At 35.1% G+C, this 16,896-nt stretch overlaps 1 protein-coding gene across 1 annotated transcript in view; it reads left to right on the forward strand.

Moving 5' to 3' along the window:
• Positions 1-3,236: 3,236 nt before the first annotated feature.
• The window catches only part of LOC121415776 (protein SMG5-like), a 31,163-nt gene continuing 17,503 nt past the window's right edge, over positions 3,237-16,896 (forward strand). Inside the window, exons 1-6 of the mRNA XM_041609105.1 lie at positions 3,237-3,359; positions 5,726-5,824; positions 10,945-11,068; positions 11,778-11,940; positions 14,632-14,718; positions 15,981-16,149. Coding sequence (XP_041465039.1) covers positions 3,262-3,359; positions 5,726-5,824; positions 10,945-11,068; positions 11,778-11,940; positions 14,632-14,718; positions 15,981-16,149 — 740 coding nt within the window. The 5' untranslated portion in view covers positions 3,237-3,261. The remainder of the gene's footprint in view (positions 3,360-5,725; positions 5,825-10,944; positions 11,069-11,777; positions 11,941-14,631; positions 14,719-15,980; positions 16,150-16,896) is intronic.

Below are 16,896 nucleotides of genomic sequence, written 5' to 3' on the forward strand. Positions count from 1 at the left end.
TGGCTAGCTGTAGTACACGCTGCGATGGTTAAAGGGGAAGTTCACCCTGAAGAAAGGTTTGTTGTATAAATAGCAGAAATGATAATAAAAAATACTGGTGAAGGTTTGAGGAAAATCCGTTAGAGATTAAAAAGATATTAGAACTAAGTTTTGGATTTGTGACGCCATAAACGACTAGATTCCCCGTAATTTATGTAATATAAAATGCATGAGTTTCATTTATTTTTATAGTTCCTGATGACTTATTTTTGTTTTGTTTTTCATGACTGGGTATGAAATAATTTACCTATATATACAGGTACTGTAAAACCCAATTTCAATTTTCTGATGAAATTGTTTTTTTACCATTCGCTATGTAATGCTGCCCGCATATGATGTCATAACCCCCCCCCCCAAAAAAAAAAAAATACTATAATTTTTTTAATTTTTAAATCTTTGATGGATTTATTTATCTCAAAACTTTGGCAATTATCTTTTGTGTGTGTGTGCGCGCTATTTTAGCAGTAAACTTTTTGTCAGGGTGAGGTTCCCCTAAAGGTTACCGTACCGTCTTGGTATATGGACGGCTAAAAGGGCAAATATTAAACAAGTTTGAGAAATATATCAATATGTCATAAATACACAAACATACATAAATAAATACAAAGAGAAGGCAGAAATAAATCCACCTGCAAAAATATGGACCAACACATAATATGAAGACAATCTCAGAAATATAGGTTTACACAGAAATATAGATAGTGTTGGAAATATATACGCAACTGGTGAGAGGAGTGAGATATGGTTGGTTTAGCTAAGTTAGCAAGCAAGAACCGTACCTCACTCCTCTCACCAGTCTTGTGGGCCAACTAGCTAGCTCGCTCGGTAGGCATGGCGCAGCTATTAGCGCTTACCCGTGCTGGGTCCCTCTGGCATAAATCCGGGGGGGGGGGGGCACTTCCATTGACCCTTAAAGGGCAAGTCCACCCCAGGAAAATGCTGATATGCATAAATAGAGACAAATCAAACTAGCATGATAGTGCTGAAATTTTCATCAAAATCGGATGTAAAATAAGAAAATTATGAATTTTTAAGTTTCACTTATTTTTCACAAAACAGTGATGTGCACAACGAGGTGAGTCAGTCGATGATGTTAACCACTCACTATTTCTTTTGTTTTGTCATGGTTCGAATTATGAAATATTTCATTTTTTACAGATTTGACAACAAGGACCAACTTACTGCACCATATAGTATTAAACAATGCTAATTCCACATGTTCAGGGAGAAATTAATCGTTGTATCACTTGACAATGTGGAGAAAATTAGAATATTTCATATTTCACGTAATAAAATACAAAAGAAATAGTGAGTGGATGACGTCATCAGTCTCCTGATTTGCATACCGACCAGGATGTGCATATTACTGTTTTGTGAAATTAATCGAAACTTTAAAATGTCATAACTTTTTTATTTTACATCCGATTTTGATGAAATTTTCAGTGTTATGCTTGTTGGATTTTTCTCCTTTTATTCAAATCAACTTTTTAGGGTGGACTTGTCCTTTAACAAGTACTGGAAACAATAAGGACGTCCTTACAGAGATAAGACAATTTTCAGAATAACAATTATTTAAGAAAAATTAGCGAGCTGTTTGTTATCTTGCTGACTTACAAGAAAAGTTACAAGAATAGTTAAGACAATTTTAAGAATACCATACCACCCCAGGCCATATGCATGTACTGTATGTAATTTGTGCACTAGCTAAGTAAAACGAGCTATCGCGCCCTCTCATTGCTAGTCTGTATATTTCTGGATCCATCTGTATTTCTGTATTGTTTTTGTAAATTTGGCATGATGCGTTCACGATAGACTATAATAATTCAGTCATTTAATTTAATGGTGTGGTTGTCTGTATTTTCTGTAGTTGTCAATGTTTCCAACACTTTCTCTATCTCTTTTGTTTTGTCATGGTTCGAATGATAACATATTTCATTTTTTTTTACAGATTTGACAACAGGGACCAACTTACTGCACTAGCTAAGTAAAACGAGCTATCGCGCCCTCTCATTGCTAGTCTGTATATTTCTGGGTCCATCTGTATTTCTGTATTGTTTTTGTATATTTGGCATGCTGCGTTCACGATAGACTATAATAATTCAGTCGTTTCATTTAATGGTGTGGTTGTCTGTATTTTCTGTAGTTGTCTATGTTTCCAACACTTTCTCTATTTCTTTTGTTTTGTCATGGTTCGAATGATAACATATTTCATTTTTTACAGATTTGACAACAAGGACCAACTTACTGCACCATATAGTATTAAACAATGCTAATTCCACATGTTCAGGGAGAAATTAATCGTTGTATCACTTGACAATGTGGAGAAAATTAGAATATTTCATATTTCACGTAATAAAATACAAAAGAAATAGTGAGTGGATGACGTCATCAGTCTCCTGATTTGCATACCGACCAGGATGTGCATATTACTGTTTTGTGAAATTAATCGAAACTTTAAAATGTCATAACTTTTTTATTTTACATCCGATTTTGATGAAATTTTCAGTGTTATGCTTGTTGGATTTTTCTCCTTTTATTCAAATCAACTTTTTAGGGTGGACTTGTCCTTTAACAAGTACTGGAAACAATAAGGACGTCCTTACAGAGATAAGACAATTTTCAGAATAACAATTATTTAAGAAAAATTAGCGAGCTGTTTGTTATCTTGCTGACTTACAAGAAAAGTTACAAGAATAGTTAAGACAATTTTCAGAATACCATACCACCCCAGGCCATGTGCATGTATGTAATTTGTGCACTAGCTAAGTAAAACCAGCTATCGCGCCCTCTCATTGCTAGTCTGTATATTTCTGGGTCCATCTGTATTTACTCATGATATGATATAAGAAGAAAAAATCACACAAATATGTTCTTACATCATTATAATCAAGGATATCTTTACCCATCTGGTGCGCGTCCGGAATCAAGATGTATATATTGTCGCGCACAAAAATAATTGTTTTTCGTGGAGGGGTATGCGGCAAATGCGATGCAAAGAAAATGGTTGGTAAATATAAAATAATTTATCATATTCATAATTTTCATAATATTTGGAATAGCAAGTGCGAATTTTTCTTGATTGTATTTCCTCTAGTTGTCATTTTTAAAAGCACTGAAATAAAGGTGTCCGGCAATAGGATACACTGCCATATATTTCTCAAGCTTATCATTATGACCCCTTTGGCCGTCCATAGTTTGAAAGCTGAATGCGGCATCAACAAGATGGTGAAAGTAGGTGATTCGTCAGAAGATGGAAATGAAGGTCGTATTTCGTTTAAGTCAGACGTGGAACGTCTTCAGCAGACTCGACGTGTTTATAGGTAAATGGAGATAATTATCAGTGTATGCAAAGAGAAATCTGTTATATTTATTATCAGTATGAATGTTGTGACTAATATAGTAATGCAGACTCTACCGATTTTTAATGGGTTAGCTCAACAACTCGCACGGGGAACTTCCCCCATGCACTGCTTGTACTGGCCGCTGCAGCGCTCTAATGTTCTGCGGCATACTGACTCGGGACATGTTTTCGTTATTAATAAATTGTTCTGTGTACAGTGTAGGCCTAGATCTAGAATCTATGTGGGGATACAGTTTTCCTCAGTTTACTGATATTGTCCTGTATAGTTTATTTTGATTACAATCATGACAATATGATGATTAGACAGTAGATTTGGGCCACTCACACATTGTAGTTTGTACGTGTACGAGGTTAGTATAGACTCTATAACTATACTAACCTCGTACAATCAATAGACCGTGTTTGACCCTGGATTTCGAAGTACTACAAGTATCTAGTCGGCAAACATCGCTTCATTGCTGAAGTAATATTTGCCGAAACTCTTTCTCGCTACGCACCGGGGCTCTTGCCGGTAAGTAGCAATACATTAAAGAAATATGAAAATAATATAATAAAATAATAATCATTAAAAAAAAGCAAATTTCGCTTACCTCGGCCTCGAAAGTGACTTCGCTTGTCTCTTGTATGGAAATACAAGGAAGCCCGTTGGTGGCGCTAATAATTTCACAACCTTGATTTAGCTCCTCGATAATTTTATAACTGTATCTAAATTCTTTGAATGCGCAATCCTTATGATTAATTTACTAATTATGGGCACCAATGAATGAAATACCTTCAAAAACATAAAGATTATTATTGGTGATGATAACACTTATTTGCAATGAATTTAAAAAGATGACTAATAAAAAAAAATGAAAAGAATATACGTGCCTGGAAAGAAACCAGCAGTACAAGCTTTAACGAACGTCAATAATACATATACGGCACTCATTCAATGAACAAGGTTATGATATAACCTTGTTCTCAGTTACATCTCCATGTGTGGCAAAATAATGGTGGCAATGTTTGGCTTAATTTCTCTTTTTATATGGGACAAATGCTTGATTTTCTTACACTGTCAGTTTTCATTACAGCTATTCATCATACAACTTTGCTCTTATGTAAATTTAATTCTTTAAATCATTTTTTTCTTAAATATAGGGATTGAAAATGGAAATTTTCTTGCCATATTACTTTCCACCAATATAGGGCTTACACAAAAATATGTCCAAAATTCAAGTTTTTGAGCGCTCTGGTGAATACAAAAATTATCCTAAGTTACTAATGAAAAATAAATTGCAACTGTATGGAAATCAGTAATATTGGTCACAAAAGTGATATTTTAATGATTTTTTCATAGTGTGTGCTATGTACTGCATTGGCATACCATAGTCCTACCTGCAGATTCCCCACAGGCAGGATGGTTGCAGTGAACAAGTGGTATACGGTATCCCAAAGTCTATACAATGAAAAGATTGGAAAAAGATGGAATGAATCCCACCGCCCACTCAAATTATACCATCCCACTGTTAATTCTCCCTTTTTTGTTCCCTAATTAGATTCCACGAAACCATTATAGGAAACTATTTTTTTTTCTAATAGGTAGGAATATATTGTAAAGGTTTCTGGGAAAGAAAAGTTGGAATTATCCCCATGTGCCGCCCTTGTGCCCTCTCCCAAATCCTCTCATTTTCCCCATTATACACAGCCAAGTGCCGATGTACGAAGGTTTACTTACCCAACACTAGTGGTCGTCCTTCGCCATGAGCAAAATTGAGCATTTCAAAAAATTGCAGAAGTGTTCAGTCTTCCCTTGTACTGTCTTTGCTGTGGATTGATAATTACTTGCAGTAGTCTGCATTATGCAACCACCCTGTCTCACTGAGTGTCTGTGCAATGTGAGCGTACAGCGTGACTGTGACTTCTTTTAAGTCATGAATTTAGAACCAGCTGGGTAACGTTATACATGTAGATCTGGGAGTCTAGAGAAATCTAATTTCATTAGGAAATGGTTGGATGCAGTCCTTTTAGTTGTGTCAGAATGCTTTAGAACAACAAGTTTCAATTAAAATAATTCACGTTTGCTTGAAATCATATGTTTTATCTGTATATAGCTAACACAGGAAACAACATGTAGGACCACACTGTATGTAGATGGATGGGTATTTTTTCAGTACTGTTATTTATTTGCTCAAATTGTAATTTCGTTTAGTTTGTGATGTTCCAATTCCATTCAGCTCATCTAGTAATAAACACACTAAACTAGGGTGAAAGATTTGAAAGTTTTTGAAGTCTGATAAAAATACTGAGCAGGCCTATCATTGAATTGCCCTTGTTTCTTTCTAGGTCTGCCCAAGATCTGACCCACAAGCTGGAGTCTGTTTTCAGGCACAAGCAGGCCTACAGGGTTGTCTTTGAGAAAGACTCAATAGAAATGCGCATGAGGTAAGTTCACTTGTCCTCACATTGGCCTTGGAGATCCAATGGGCCCTTTTCATATTTCCCATTTCTGCTGGAGTGTAGAAAATGAGGCCTGTCCACACTGGCATTGATTATTCAGGGTGCGGATTAGTCGTATGCGGACCCACCGAGCCTTATTATTCCTAATCCCAGGATGATTAGATTGTCCTTGTACCATTGACGAATGAACATCATGCTACATTTCAGAAAAAAAAAATGAATGTAGACATTCCATTATTGATTTCTTGCACCTTTTATTTGAATACAATTATTTAGTATTTCAGTGCACAAATGTATTAACCCGTTGCCAACGGGAGCCGGATATATACGGTTCCCTAAAACTTATTCATGTACGGGAGCCGTATATAGTCGGTTCCCCAAAGGCTATTACTCGCATCCATTTGCAGGCTTTAAAAATACAATTTCATACTATGTTTCTGCCTTTTCTGTGTTATAATTACAATGTCCATTAATTAAACTACACATTCCAGAAAGTCATACGTTTTTACCTTTTGTTTCTATAGTTTATAAAGCATTATAAAACGAGTTATGCTTCGAAGAGAGTCCAATATTGGCGTACAGGGGGCATTGCCGCGATGGAAGCTTGATTTCAACGATTTTCAGTTTCGCAGAACCACGTATATACCGTAATCAATAAAAGTGAGGGAAAACAATGGGAGCAGCGAAATGCAACCCAAAACGCACGCAGAGCTGCGTGCGTGCGCTGATATGATCAACGATAGATTGAAAACGATCGATACTTTATAAGATTGCTTGTGAGGTTTCAAAAAGTCCGGGGTTCGATCCCGGCCGCGGCACCTATGCCCGTGAGCAAGGCATTTAATCTACAATGCTCTTTTATCCTGCTTTCAAATAAATGAAAATGCTATATGCATTACTGCTAACTAGGTGTGCACTTCTTTTTTAAAAAATGGCGCCGTTGATAAAATATAGGAAGAAGAAAAATCATGGTTTCAGTTTATAACACATCGATTTTTGTTTTCTTCTTTCATTTAGGTGCATTATTTTGCCTCTTGAAAATGGCTGTCATAATATTCAACTTCATGAACTGATCAAGCTAGATCAAACTAGAAGAGAGTACACGACTTTAAGTTGATATCGATTTCTATAATCCTAAACAAAAAGTGTATACAGCTGGCTATTGAGAATACCTCAGATCGTACGTACACTCTATTTTGTTCTAACGATACGGATGTGGTAATTGATGGAGGCATGGCCCCCTTTCCTTTGAAAATCACAAAAGGGCATCCAGCGAAGGTCAATAAAGTTGCCACTTACTAACAATGTAAAAGAGTGACTTGAAAGGGAAGGATGTACGGATGAATTCACACTTTGTCAGTTTGGTTTAACACCAAAGAGTGATAAACGCCGTGACATAGGCATAATCATGCTAATGAAGACTAATATGTGTTATTTACGATGTACAACGTATATGAAGCATGTTTTATCCATATCAGTAATCTCATATGAATTTTCGGAAAAAAAATTTAAGGTTTCCCCAATTGATTTTATTCTGATTGAGTATGTTATCGTGGTTTGGTTTGACCTGCATATAAAAAAAAATGTGATGCGATAGGAATCCAGAGCATGGAGTAAATATGCATTCCATGGATATATTATTCGAGAAGATAGAGGGAATGAAAAGCAGAATATATTAAAATAAAATATTTATGTTTATGTCTGCAAACAGGCCTATAATGCTTTTCAAGGAACAAATGATGTAAGCCGGGTAATGAATAAGTAGAGCGTCTTGATCACAATGTTTAGTGGATATTATATGAATTATTAATCATTATCATCATGCGGCTCGTTTAATTTTTTTTAATTGCTTGTTAGAAGGGTGCGAGAAAAACGGCATAAAGCATATTGTGATTCCATATACGTCCATTCAGTTATTTGTTTCATTTTTGGCCGTACTCCATAGAATATAACAGACGTTCAACTTTGATAAAGATAAATATGAGAAAAAGCAATCAGTACATGAATTGATTAATAAAGACAATTAATTAATTAATTAGAGATAATATATATCACTTAATATGAGCTGGAATATGATATTTAGGCAGGCGAGAATGGCCTTTCTATGTATCTCTTTTGAAGCACGCTCTTCGTCTTACAGTTCTCTAATTAACTCGTTATATTTGTATTTTCATCGCAGCTCTTATGGATTGTTGGCTACAAGGAAAAAGGAAGTGGAGAAATAAAACATAATAATTATTTTAATACATCGAAATTCTGTAAAGGTGAATGTACCGGGTGAGAAATTATATACACTTACGACATTTTAGAATTATACTTTGGCAATGCAGGTTATTATTTTCAGAGTCCTTTTTCATCTTGACGAAATTGGATATTAAAACAAACTGAACGCAGGAAATAATAATTTCCGAACGGAAAGTTCCTAAAATGTTAATCAAATCATATATTGTCCGAAAATTTGACAGTGAGTGTGGCGAAACAAATGAGGGGGGGGGGGTTAAATGATGGAATATAATTTATATGCACTAGAATAAAAAAAAGGGTATAAAATATAGTAATGGTGTAACTTGGGTTGCGATTTCATTGCTGACCTCTATTTCTCCCCCCCCCCCCTTTGCTTGTCAGAAAAAAAGTAAAGAAAAAGTAGCGCATTTATAGTCCCCTCCACCAAGAATTCCTTGGTTCACCGCCGATCTCTGACAACTAGATTACCAGCAAAACCGAAAATGTCTTTCTGGTCACACTCATTTTTTCCATTTTAAATTGTCCAACATATAATTAAGTTATTTTTCTTGCATTTTCCATGAATTACTAATCATTTGTTGATCATTAAATCCTTTGCACATAAATGTCAAGAAAATAACCACACACGTTCTAAACTAGTGAAATAAACTGAGAATTGAGTAAGTTCACAATAAATAAAACGGTTTGCAGGGACTTATTGTATATTCTTGGATAATGAAAGAAAGGCAGAATGTCTTGTTTTTAATACAATTTTAATTACTAGAATCATTTGATACATAATATTCATTTTTTTACACAAATACATGGCAACGTCTCCGTTGGATTTTGAATTAAGGAAATAATTTGGAGGTTTTTGTTGAACATTTCTCGACGACGTATAAAATCTAGAAATCATTTGAAATTGATTATGGGCCAAATATGCCGGGCACCTATCCTAATGTAGGTTCTATTTTTTAGTATGGGTTGGGCTTGGAGGGCCGGGTTTGGACATATTTCTGTGATGACGAGAATATACTCAGAAGGGAAAAAAATAGAGAGAGGGCCGGGGGGGCACGGAACGGGAGATGAAGAAGAGAGAGAGAGAGCATAACCCACTTGTCTGCGCAGTGTTGTAGTACATTTTTTTTCGATTAAAAGCGCCTCGTATGAAATTGAACCCTCCCCCCCCCCTGCGTAAGCTACTGATTGAATAGAAGGGAAAAAAGTAAAGGGAAAATAGAGGAGAGAGAGAATACAAGTAGAGGTTGACTAGAGGTAAGGGGATTAGAGAAAGTAGAGGGGATGGCATTCATGACAATAACAATAATATTTTTCAATCGAATTAAACTAATTTTTTTTATTCTTTACATGTAAAATATTCAAATGTTTACATAATATCAATGATAACAATTATAAACATTACTATCAACACTAACAATGATAATAACAAATAATAAAAGAAAATATAACAATCGGATAATAAAAAAATAATAATATTGATAATAATAACAACAATGGTTAAGATTATGAATATAATAATGATAAGACAAAGAAAAAGATAAAATAAAAAAGCAGACGAAACAGAAAAAAAGATGAAGGGAGAAGATAATGGTGATCATGGGGATGGGGTGGGCTAACTTAAGTAATTGGATGATAAATGATAAATAATCTTCATAATAATTGTCGTATACCACCTATAATCGAGAAGATTATGATTTCTTGTTCAGAAATTATTACTTGTATGCATATAACGATATTTGAAGATTCATGTTTTGGGGGGCATACTTTTAAAAGGAAATATCATATTCTTCATTTTTTTCATTTTGCATGAAGAGAAAAACAGAGAGAACAAAATTAAGCAAAATAGGACGACGGGAGTAAAAGAATGAGAATAGGTATAAAGAGAAGATAAGACGACGAAGAAAAAAGGCGAAAAAAGAAGCACAAGCAAATTCATAACAAGAATAAATAGAAGGGAAATAGAAAGAGAAAACTTAGGAGATGGAGGAGGTGTAGGATTACACAATTATCAGTGAAGAAGAAGGAGGAGAAAATGAAAAGGGAGCATTATAAAAAAGGAAGAAAAAAACAAGGAGGATTTCATTTGCAAGAGGAAACAAAGCAAGACTATATCAAGGGAGAAGGGGGGGGGGTCTATAAATAGGAAGTATAAGAACAAAAAGATGAGACAGAGATCGAACAAAAGAAGAAAGGAAATGAGGATGATAAGATAAGAAGAATATCGAAAAAGAAGAATATGAGAAGAAAAGAAATGAGAATAATTTTGATAATAATAAGAAGATCGAAAAAGAAGAAAAGGAAGAAGAAAGGAAGGGAGAATATTATGATAATAGTAACATTATGAGAATATTATGATAATAGTAATATCGAAAAAGAAGAAGTCCAAGAAGAACTTCAAAACCCACATCACCAACAATACATTCTCAAAGAAGTCACTCTGTACGGACATAATTATAGCACTGGAGCGACAGGTGAGCTCTGAACTCCGTGCAGCCAAAACAGGAAATGAACTACGCATGCGCGAAAACTATCGATCGATCAATTCACTCATCGTGGATCGCACACACGCTTTTGTAATCAACGATCCAGCTCGCACGCACGGAACAATGGAGCTGTTCGAACTTGACATGGCCGGCTGATTAATCTCGTTTGGGGTGTTAGAACCTATTCTACTATGCCGTCGCGAACGGGTTAAGTACAAAGTTGTGTTTAGTCAACTAGGACCTAAGATTGATTTGGATTAGTTTCTTGCTACATCCATTTTAATAGTGAATATGATTTTATTTTAATTAATGTGTTTAATTTTTTTCATCAATAATTCTCATTTTATTTGAAATCTCATTTTGTATTTGTACATTTAGATTGCGTGATCTTTGTGAACGTTTGATGATGCTTCACCCGATTGATTTTGGGAGAAAAGCAGAAGAGATTCTCTGGTGGAAAGTCTATTATAATGTCATTACCCTGGCTAAGAAGAGTAAAAAGGTGAGTTACGCTATAGGTAAAGGCCTGGTCACACCACCCGAGCGTTGTTGGAGCGGTCGTGGAGCGGAGAGAAAAAAAATCAATACCACTCGCTACCATTCACCATTTTCGATTTCGATTGTTTTTTGTTTTGTTTTCGATTTTTTCCCCAATTCTGTGAGTGAAATTCGACCCTCTCTCCCTACCGTTCCACGACCGCTCAGGCGGTGTGACCAGGCCTTAAGATAGTATTTATCATAATTAAACATGTAGCTGACCCCCCCCCCAAAAAAAAAAATAATAATAATAAATCCCTGCTCCTAAAGAGATCACCAGTATAGATTCTGTGAAGTAACTTCATATAAATAAATATTTGCTGTGCTATCTGAATCATGCAGAACTTTTATGAAACTAGAAGCAGTAAAGTACATGTAGAACATGGATGGATGCTGAATCTATTTTTAACCAGATTTTTTTTTGGGGGGGTCAAGAAGATATGACAAAAAAATACACACAGTTAATTTCCATCTGGAGGTTTCCATGGCAAAGTCACCTTGTGAATAGTCAGGATGACCAAAAAGAGAAATACAAGTAGAAGAGAAAAATGCTGTGGTTTTGCCCATGGCAAAATCTCCAGAATGATTCCATAGGGGCTAATGTAATTTTGGTTTTGTAACTTATATTGCTTAAGTGACTTTGTGTTAAAAACTTATGAATTTTTTGTTGTCAGTACATACGCAGCGGTTCTTCCCTGGAGTGTGCATACCGGACACACCTCTTGGCCGCTACAGGATTCTACCATCATCTCCTGATGAGGCTACAGTGGGAGTATGGCCTGCAGGAGAACCACATCATGGACTTCATCAGCTTCCCGGATCAAGATCAGGTCAAAGGTCAGTCTAAGGACTCGAAACTGCTGAAATGATTGAATCTGAGAACAAATCACATCATGCTTTCTGTAACACTCCCTTGTCTTTTTTTATTATTTTTATTTAACAACACAACAGGGGAGTATTTCATGAAGACATTTGTCTGTGACCTTCACTGACAAACTTGCATTGAGTCAATCAGATGCAAGCATTTCAGTAGCTTATAACAGTTGTCAGTGGAGATCACTATTTTTTTCCTTGAAATGCTCCCCAGAAGGGTGAGAAGAGAGTAAATTCAGATAATAGAACAAGAAATACTAGGAGAGATCGTGTGTAAAGCAATTTTAAGTCATCTCAAGGATAATATCAGGGTATGGGTAGGTATACATAAACCACACTATCTTCTTGGATCCAACCTTTTTTTTAATCATTAAAAGGAGCCCAAAAGCAAGATCAGAATCAATTATTCTGTACAGTATTTTTTTGCATTGATATCTATTGGCAAAGAAGAATTTTCCTTATAAAGCAAACATGATATCATTTGCTGTAAACATTATCTGAAACACCATGGAATTATTTAAACAGTTACCTAGTGTTTGTGGAAAATGATGATTATTCCACTAACTTTAGATAAACTCTGAATCATACTCGTAACATGAGCATTGCCCAGTAAACACTGTATGACCTTGCATTTCTTGCACACATCTTTTTTCAAGATCCGCATGTACGTTTGGAGGCTGGGGTCTGCATAATTTCAAAATGGTACTTCTTTCAAAATCATTGCCACTGGCTATGTGTGTTCCCACTATGACATTACCTAGAAACTTGATGCATCACTCTTTCCTTCCCCCATCCTGTAACTCAGCTCCTTTTCAAAATCAGGGTCCACTAGCTATTTGTATTCCCACTTTGAAAATGACGCGTCACGGTACACTTTCCTATGCCCCCAAGCCCCCCATTGGCTAATTCCATTAATTCAGCTCCTACTGACTGAGTGGTCTAGTTGTTCACATATCATCCAGTATTAACAGATGATGTGTGTATGTAGGGCTGTTGGAAGGTCGGGTTACATGCATTGCCCTCGACCGAATACATTACTACTTCCTTGGTGTCCCATGACAAGTGTAATTATGTTGGTGGATTGGAGGTTCATGGAAGAATCTACTTGTAGATCCTGGCTGTGATCTCATTTAACACTGTGTTCAGACTGAGACTTTTATGATTCGCTGTAATTGAAACGTCTTTAAATGTGCTCTCACAGTGGAAGCCAATGCAAGCACATGCTAGACTAGACCTTTCTTGTGATGAGTCGAATTGCAGAGTTAAGCTGCTCTCACACAGAGCAGGACTTGTAAAGATGATTGATGTATAATGATAATCGACTTTATATTTTCAACAATTAACATTGCCCTCCTGATCTTATTTTTGTTCTCTGTTTTGTAATTAAGTTTGCAATCATGATTCATGTTGCTGTTTTTATTTGGAAATCAAGATTGAACTCACTGTATAACATTTCAAAAGAACCTTCACTGGATGTTCCGTATTCGGTAGAACTTGTACATCTTTAATGTTTGTTTCTGAACATGCTTGTAGTTTCCCAATAATTTTGTTCCCATGAGCTATTTTTCTGAAGTTTGTAAACACTTACGAGCATCCTTACAGAATAATTAAACAATGTATGTATGGAAAGGTACATGTTTTGTAAACAATATTACTCTAAAAATCAATGGCCTAATTTCTTATTTGTGAGGATTACGTTTTTCCAATAGAAAGCCGTTTGGCTGTTTATCTGATTTCTAAGTTAACTTAAGTCAACATTTTAGCCTTCAGCACAAAAAATACACAGATCAGATGCACATGAATTCCAAGAAAATCACAGGAAACCATTTTACATTTATTCATTAAACAATATTTCAGTAGGGTGCCATTTCAGCAAAAGCTGGTATCAGAAGGGGCCCTAAAAGCATAAACACAAAACATGTGTATATATACAAATGATAAAAATATACAAAGTAAAAACATTATATAAATCATGTTTTATTAGAACACAGAAAGGCATGCAAAATATTTGTAATACAGGAACCATTGATATTTTAACATTTGCTGGACATAATATATGGTTTGAGTTCTTTTTTGAAACTAGAGAGGGTGGATAGGGTTTTTGAATGAAGGGGCAAGTAATTGAAATTGAGGAGATAATGAATGAGCATTTATAGTATTCTGTATTGCATTTTAGGACATTGAGTTCTAGGTAACCGTTGGAGGCAGATCTTGAATTTACATTATGTTTTTCGGATACTGATTTAAAGTTTTCATTAAAGAAATCGGAAGATGAATTATTTAAACTCTTAGATATAAATATACATTTTTGGGAATAGGAGAACCATTCTACTATTTTGAATAATACATCTTGATGTACTTCAGACAGTTTACGACTCCCATGCTATTTTTTTTATGATTCTTGCTATTTGCTTTGATTTAAAAACAAGACATGATTTAACAGGCAGGAGCAACCATTTCAGTAGCAAATGACGAGATACCAGATGCTCCAGAACTTAAATTAGAATTTCAGTGTTATCCCAGTGTTTTTTTTTTCTCTTTTTGTTAATGTTTACATGTACCCTTGATGTCAGATGTAGTAAAACTGGCTTGCTGGTTACATGTACGGTACTGTGTTATTTCATGTTTTTATTTTTTTTTCGCTTTAATTTCCAGATACCTGCATGGATGCCAATAAACCAGAGGCCAAAGACTGGGCTCAGAAAGCCTGTCACCGATGTCTCATCTATCTTGGTGACTTGGGTATGTTTAAATATAAACTTGGATTTGGTGAAGAAAATTAACAAGTCCTGACCTTTAACGAACAACAAGTAAACATTGATAATTGAATTATAAGAAAGCTTGAAATAATCCAAGTTCAGGATTTGGATGATTTTGGATTGGCCTCAGTGGTACTCATTGATATGTTTATCCCCTTCTATTTTCCCCCATTTTTAGCTCATCCGGCCCGAAGGGCCTGATGAGCTTATGCCATGGTGTGGCGTCCGTCGTTCGTCATCTGTTATCCGTCTAAAATTTCAAAATGCTTCTTCTTTGCCATTTCGTGTCTGATTTCAATCTGTCTGCTTTCTATGATAGCACTAGGTTGGGGATACAAAGCTTCTACATAGAATTTAGAAACTCATTAAATATGCTAATTTATGCACATTTTTCAAAATTCACAAAAAATGCTTCTTCTTTATTTGTTGATCTAATTTGTTGCTTCCATCTGTAAGAGCTTCATGAGGTTCACCAAACTTTTACACAGAATTTTGAAATTTTCAGTAGAAAATTATTTATGCTGATTTATGCAAAATTTATTCATAAATCACAAAAAATGCCTCTTCTTTATTTGTTGACTGACTTTGATTTTTTTTCTTCCATCTGGTAGAGCTGCATGAGGTTCACCAAACATGTACACAAAATTTTGAAATTTTGTCGAGAAAATTATATATGCTTATTTATGCAAAATTTATTCATAAATCGCAAAAAAAAATTTTTTATTCATTTGTTTATAAATTTCAATTTTTTGCTATATATGATGCATGTAGCTTGAGATGGTGATACAAATTTTCAACACAGAATTTTGAAACTCATTAAATGTGCTAATTTTCATATATTTCCAAAACTCACCAAAAATACTTATTTTTTTGTTGATTGATTTTGATTATTTTTGTTCCATCTGAGAGCTACATGAGGTTCACCAAGGTTCTACACAGAGTTAAGAAATTTTGACTAGAAAATTATTTTGCTTAATTCATATGAAATTTATTCATAGATCACAAAAACTGCTTCTACATGTATGTCATTTCTTCATCAATCTAAATTCTATATCCTCAATTTATGTCACCAATAAAATTCACTACAATGTCAACTGAACAGAAATTAAAATTGTGTTAAACTTTGTTGCGAGATGCCGGATGAGCTCCACTTCATCGATGTTCTAGTTATTGTAATTAAAAGGGCTTTGTCCTATTTATATTTCACAATATAAGACATGTTCATAATTTCTATTTTTTATACAGCAAGGTATAGGCAGGAATTTGAAGGTCCCAGTAGTTGTCTTCTTGCTCAGCGATTCTATCACCAAGCCCTGGTCCTGAACCCTGCCATGGGCATGCCTCATAATCAGCTGGGTACCCTGGCCGGAACGCGCTATCAAGGACTCGATGCAGCATATCATTACTTGCGATGGTAAGAGTCATTGTAGAAGATGTAGATTCATTGGGACTGTTTTAGTGGGGTAGAAGGGTTAAAGGGGGAGTTCACCTTGACTAAAAGTTTGTTGTAAAAATAGCAGAAAAAATAATAAAATGTATTGCTGAAGGTTTCAGGAAAATCCATCAAAGAATAAAAAAAAAAGTTATTAGAATTTTTATTGTTTGTTTGTGACGTCATATGCAAGCAACTTTCCTACATATTGCACGTAAAAAATCAATGAAATGTCATATTCTCAGAAAACTGAAAATAGTTGTTTAGTACATTCAATATATATCAATAGACAAATCATTTCACACCCATTCCTAAAAGTGAAACAAATATAAGTCATCACGAACCATTCAAACATTGAAATAAATGCATTAATTATCACAAACATATGGGGCAGCTGCTCGTTTATGACATCACAAATCTTTCTTAACCTTTAATGGATTTTCCTCAAAGCTTCACCATTATCTTGTTCTATTTTTTCTGCTATTTTTACAACAAAAATTTCTTCAGGGTGAACTTCCCATTGAAAGAAGGAGAGGGGTTATGACTTGTGTCATGGGCATGCCTCTTAATCAGCATGGGTACCCTGACCAGGGTCCCGCAACACAAAGCTTAGCGATTAATCGTACGCTTAATTTTCACGATTAATTGTACATTGTAGTCAACGCAATCAATCATAGAAAATTGTTGTACGATCATTGCTAAGTTTTGTGTTACGGGACCCAGAACACA

This window comes from Lytechinus variegatus, chromosome 5 (genome assembly GCF_018143015.1).
Source record: "Lytechinus variegatus isolate NC3 chromosome 5, Lvar_3.0, whole genome shotgun sequence".
NCBI lineage: Eukaryota > Metazoa > Echinodermata > Echinoidea > Temnopleuroida > Toxopneustidae > Lytechinus > Lytechinus variegatus.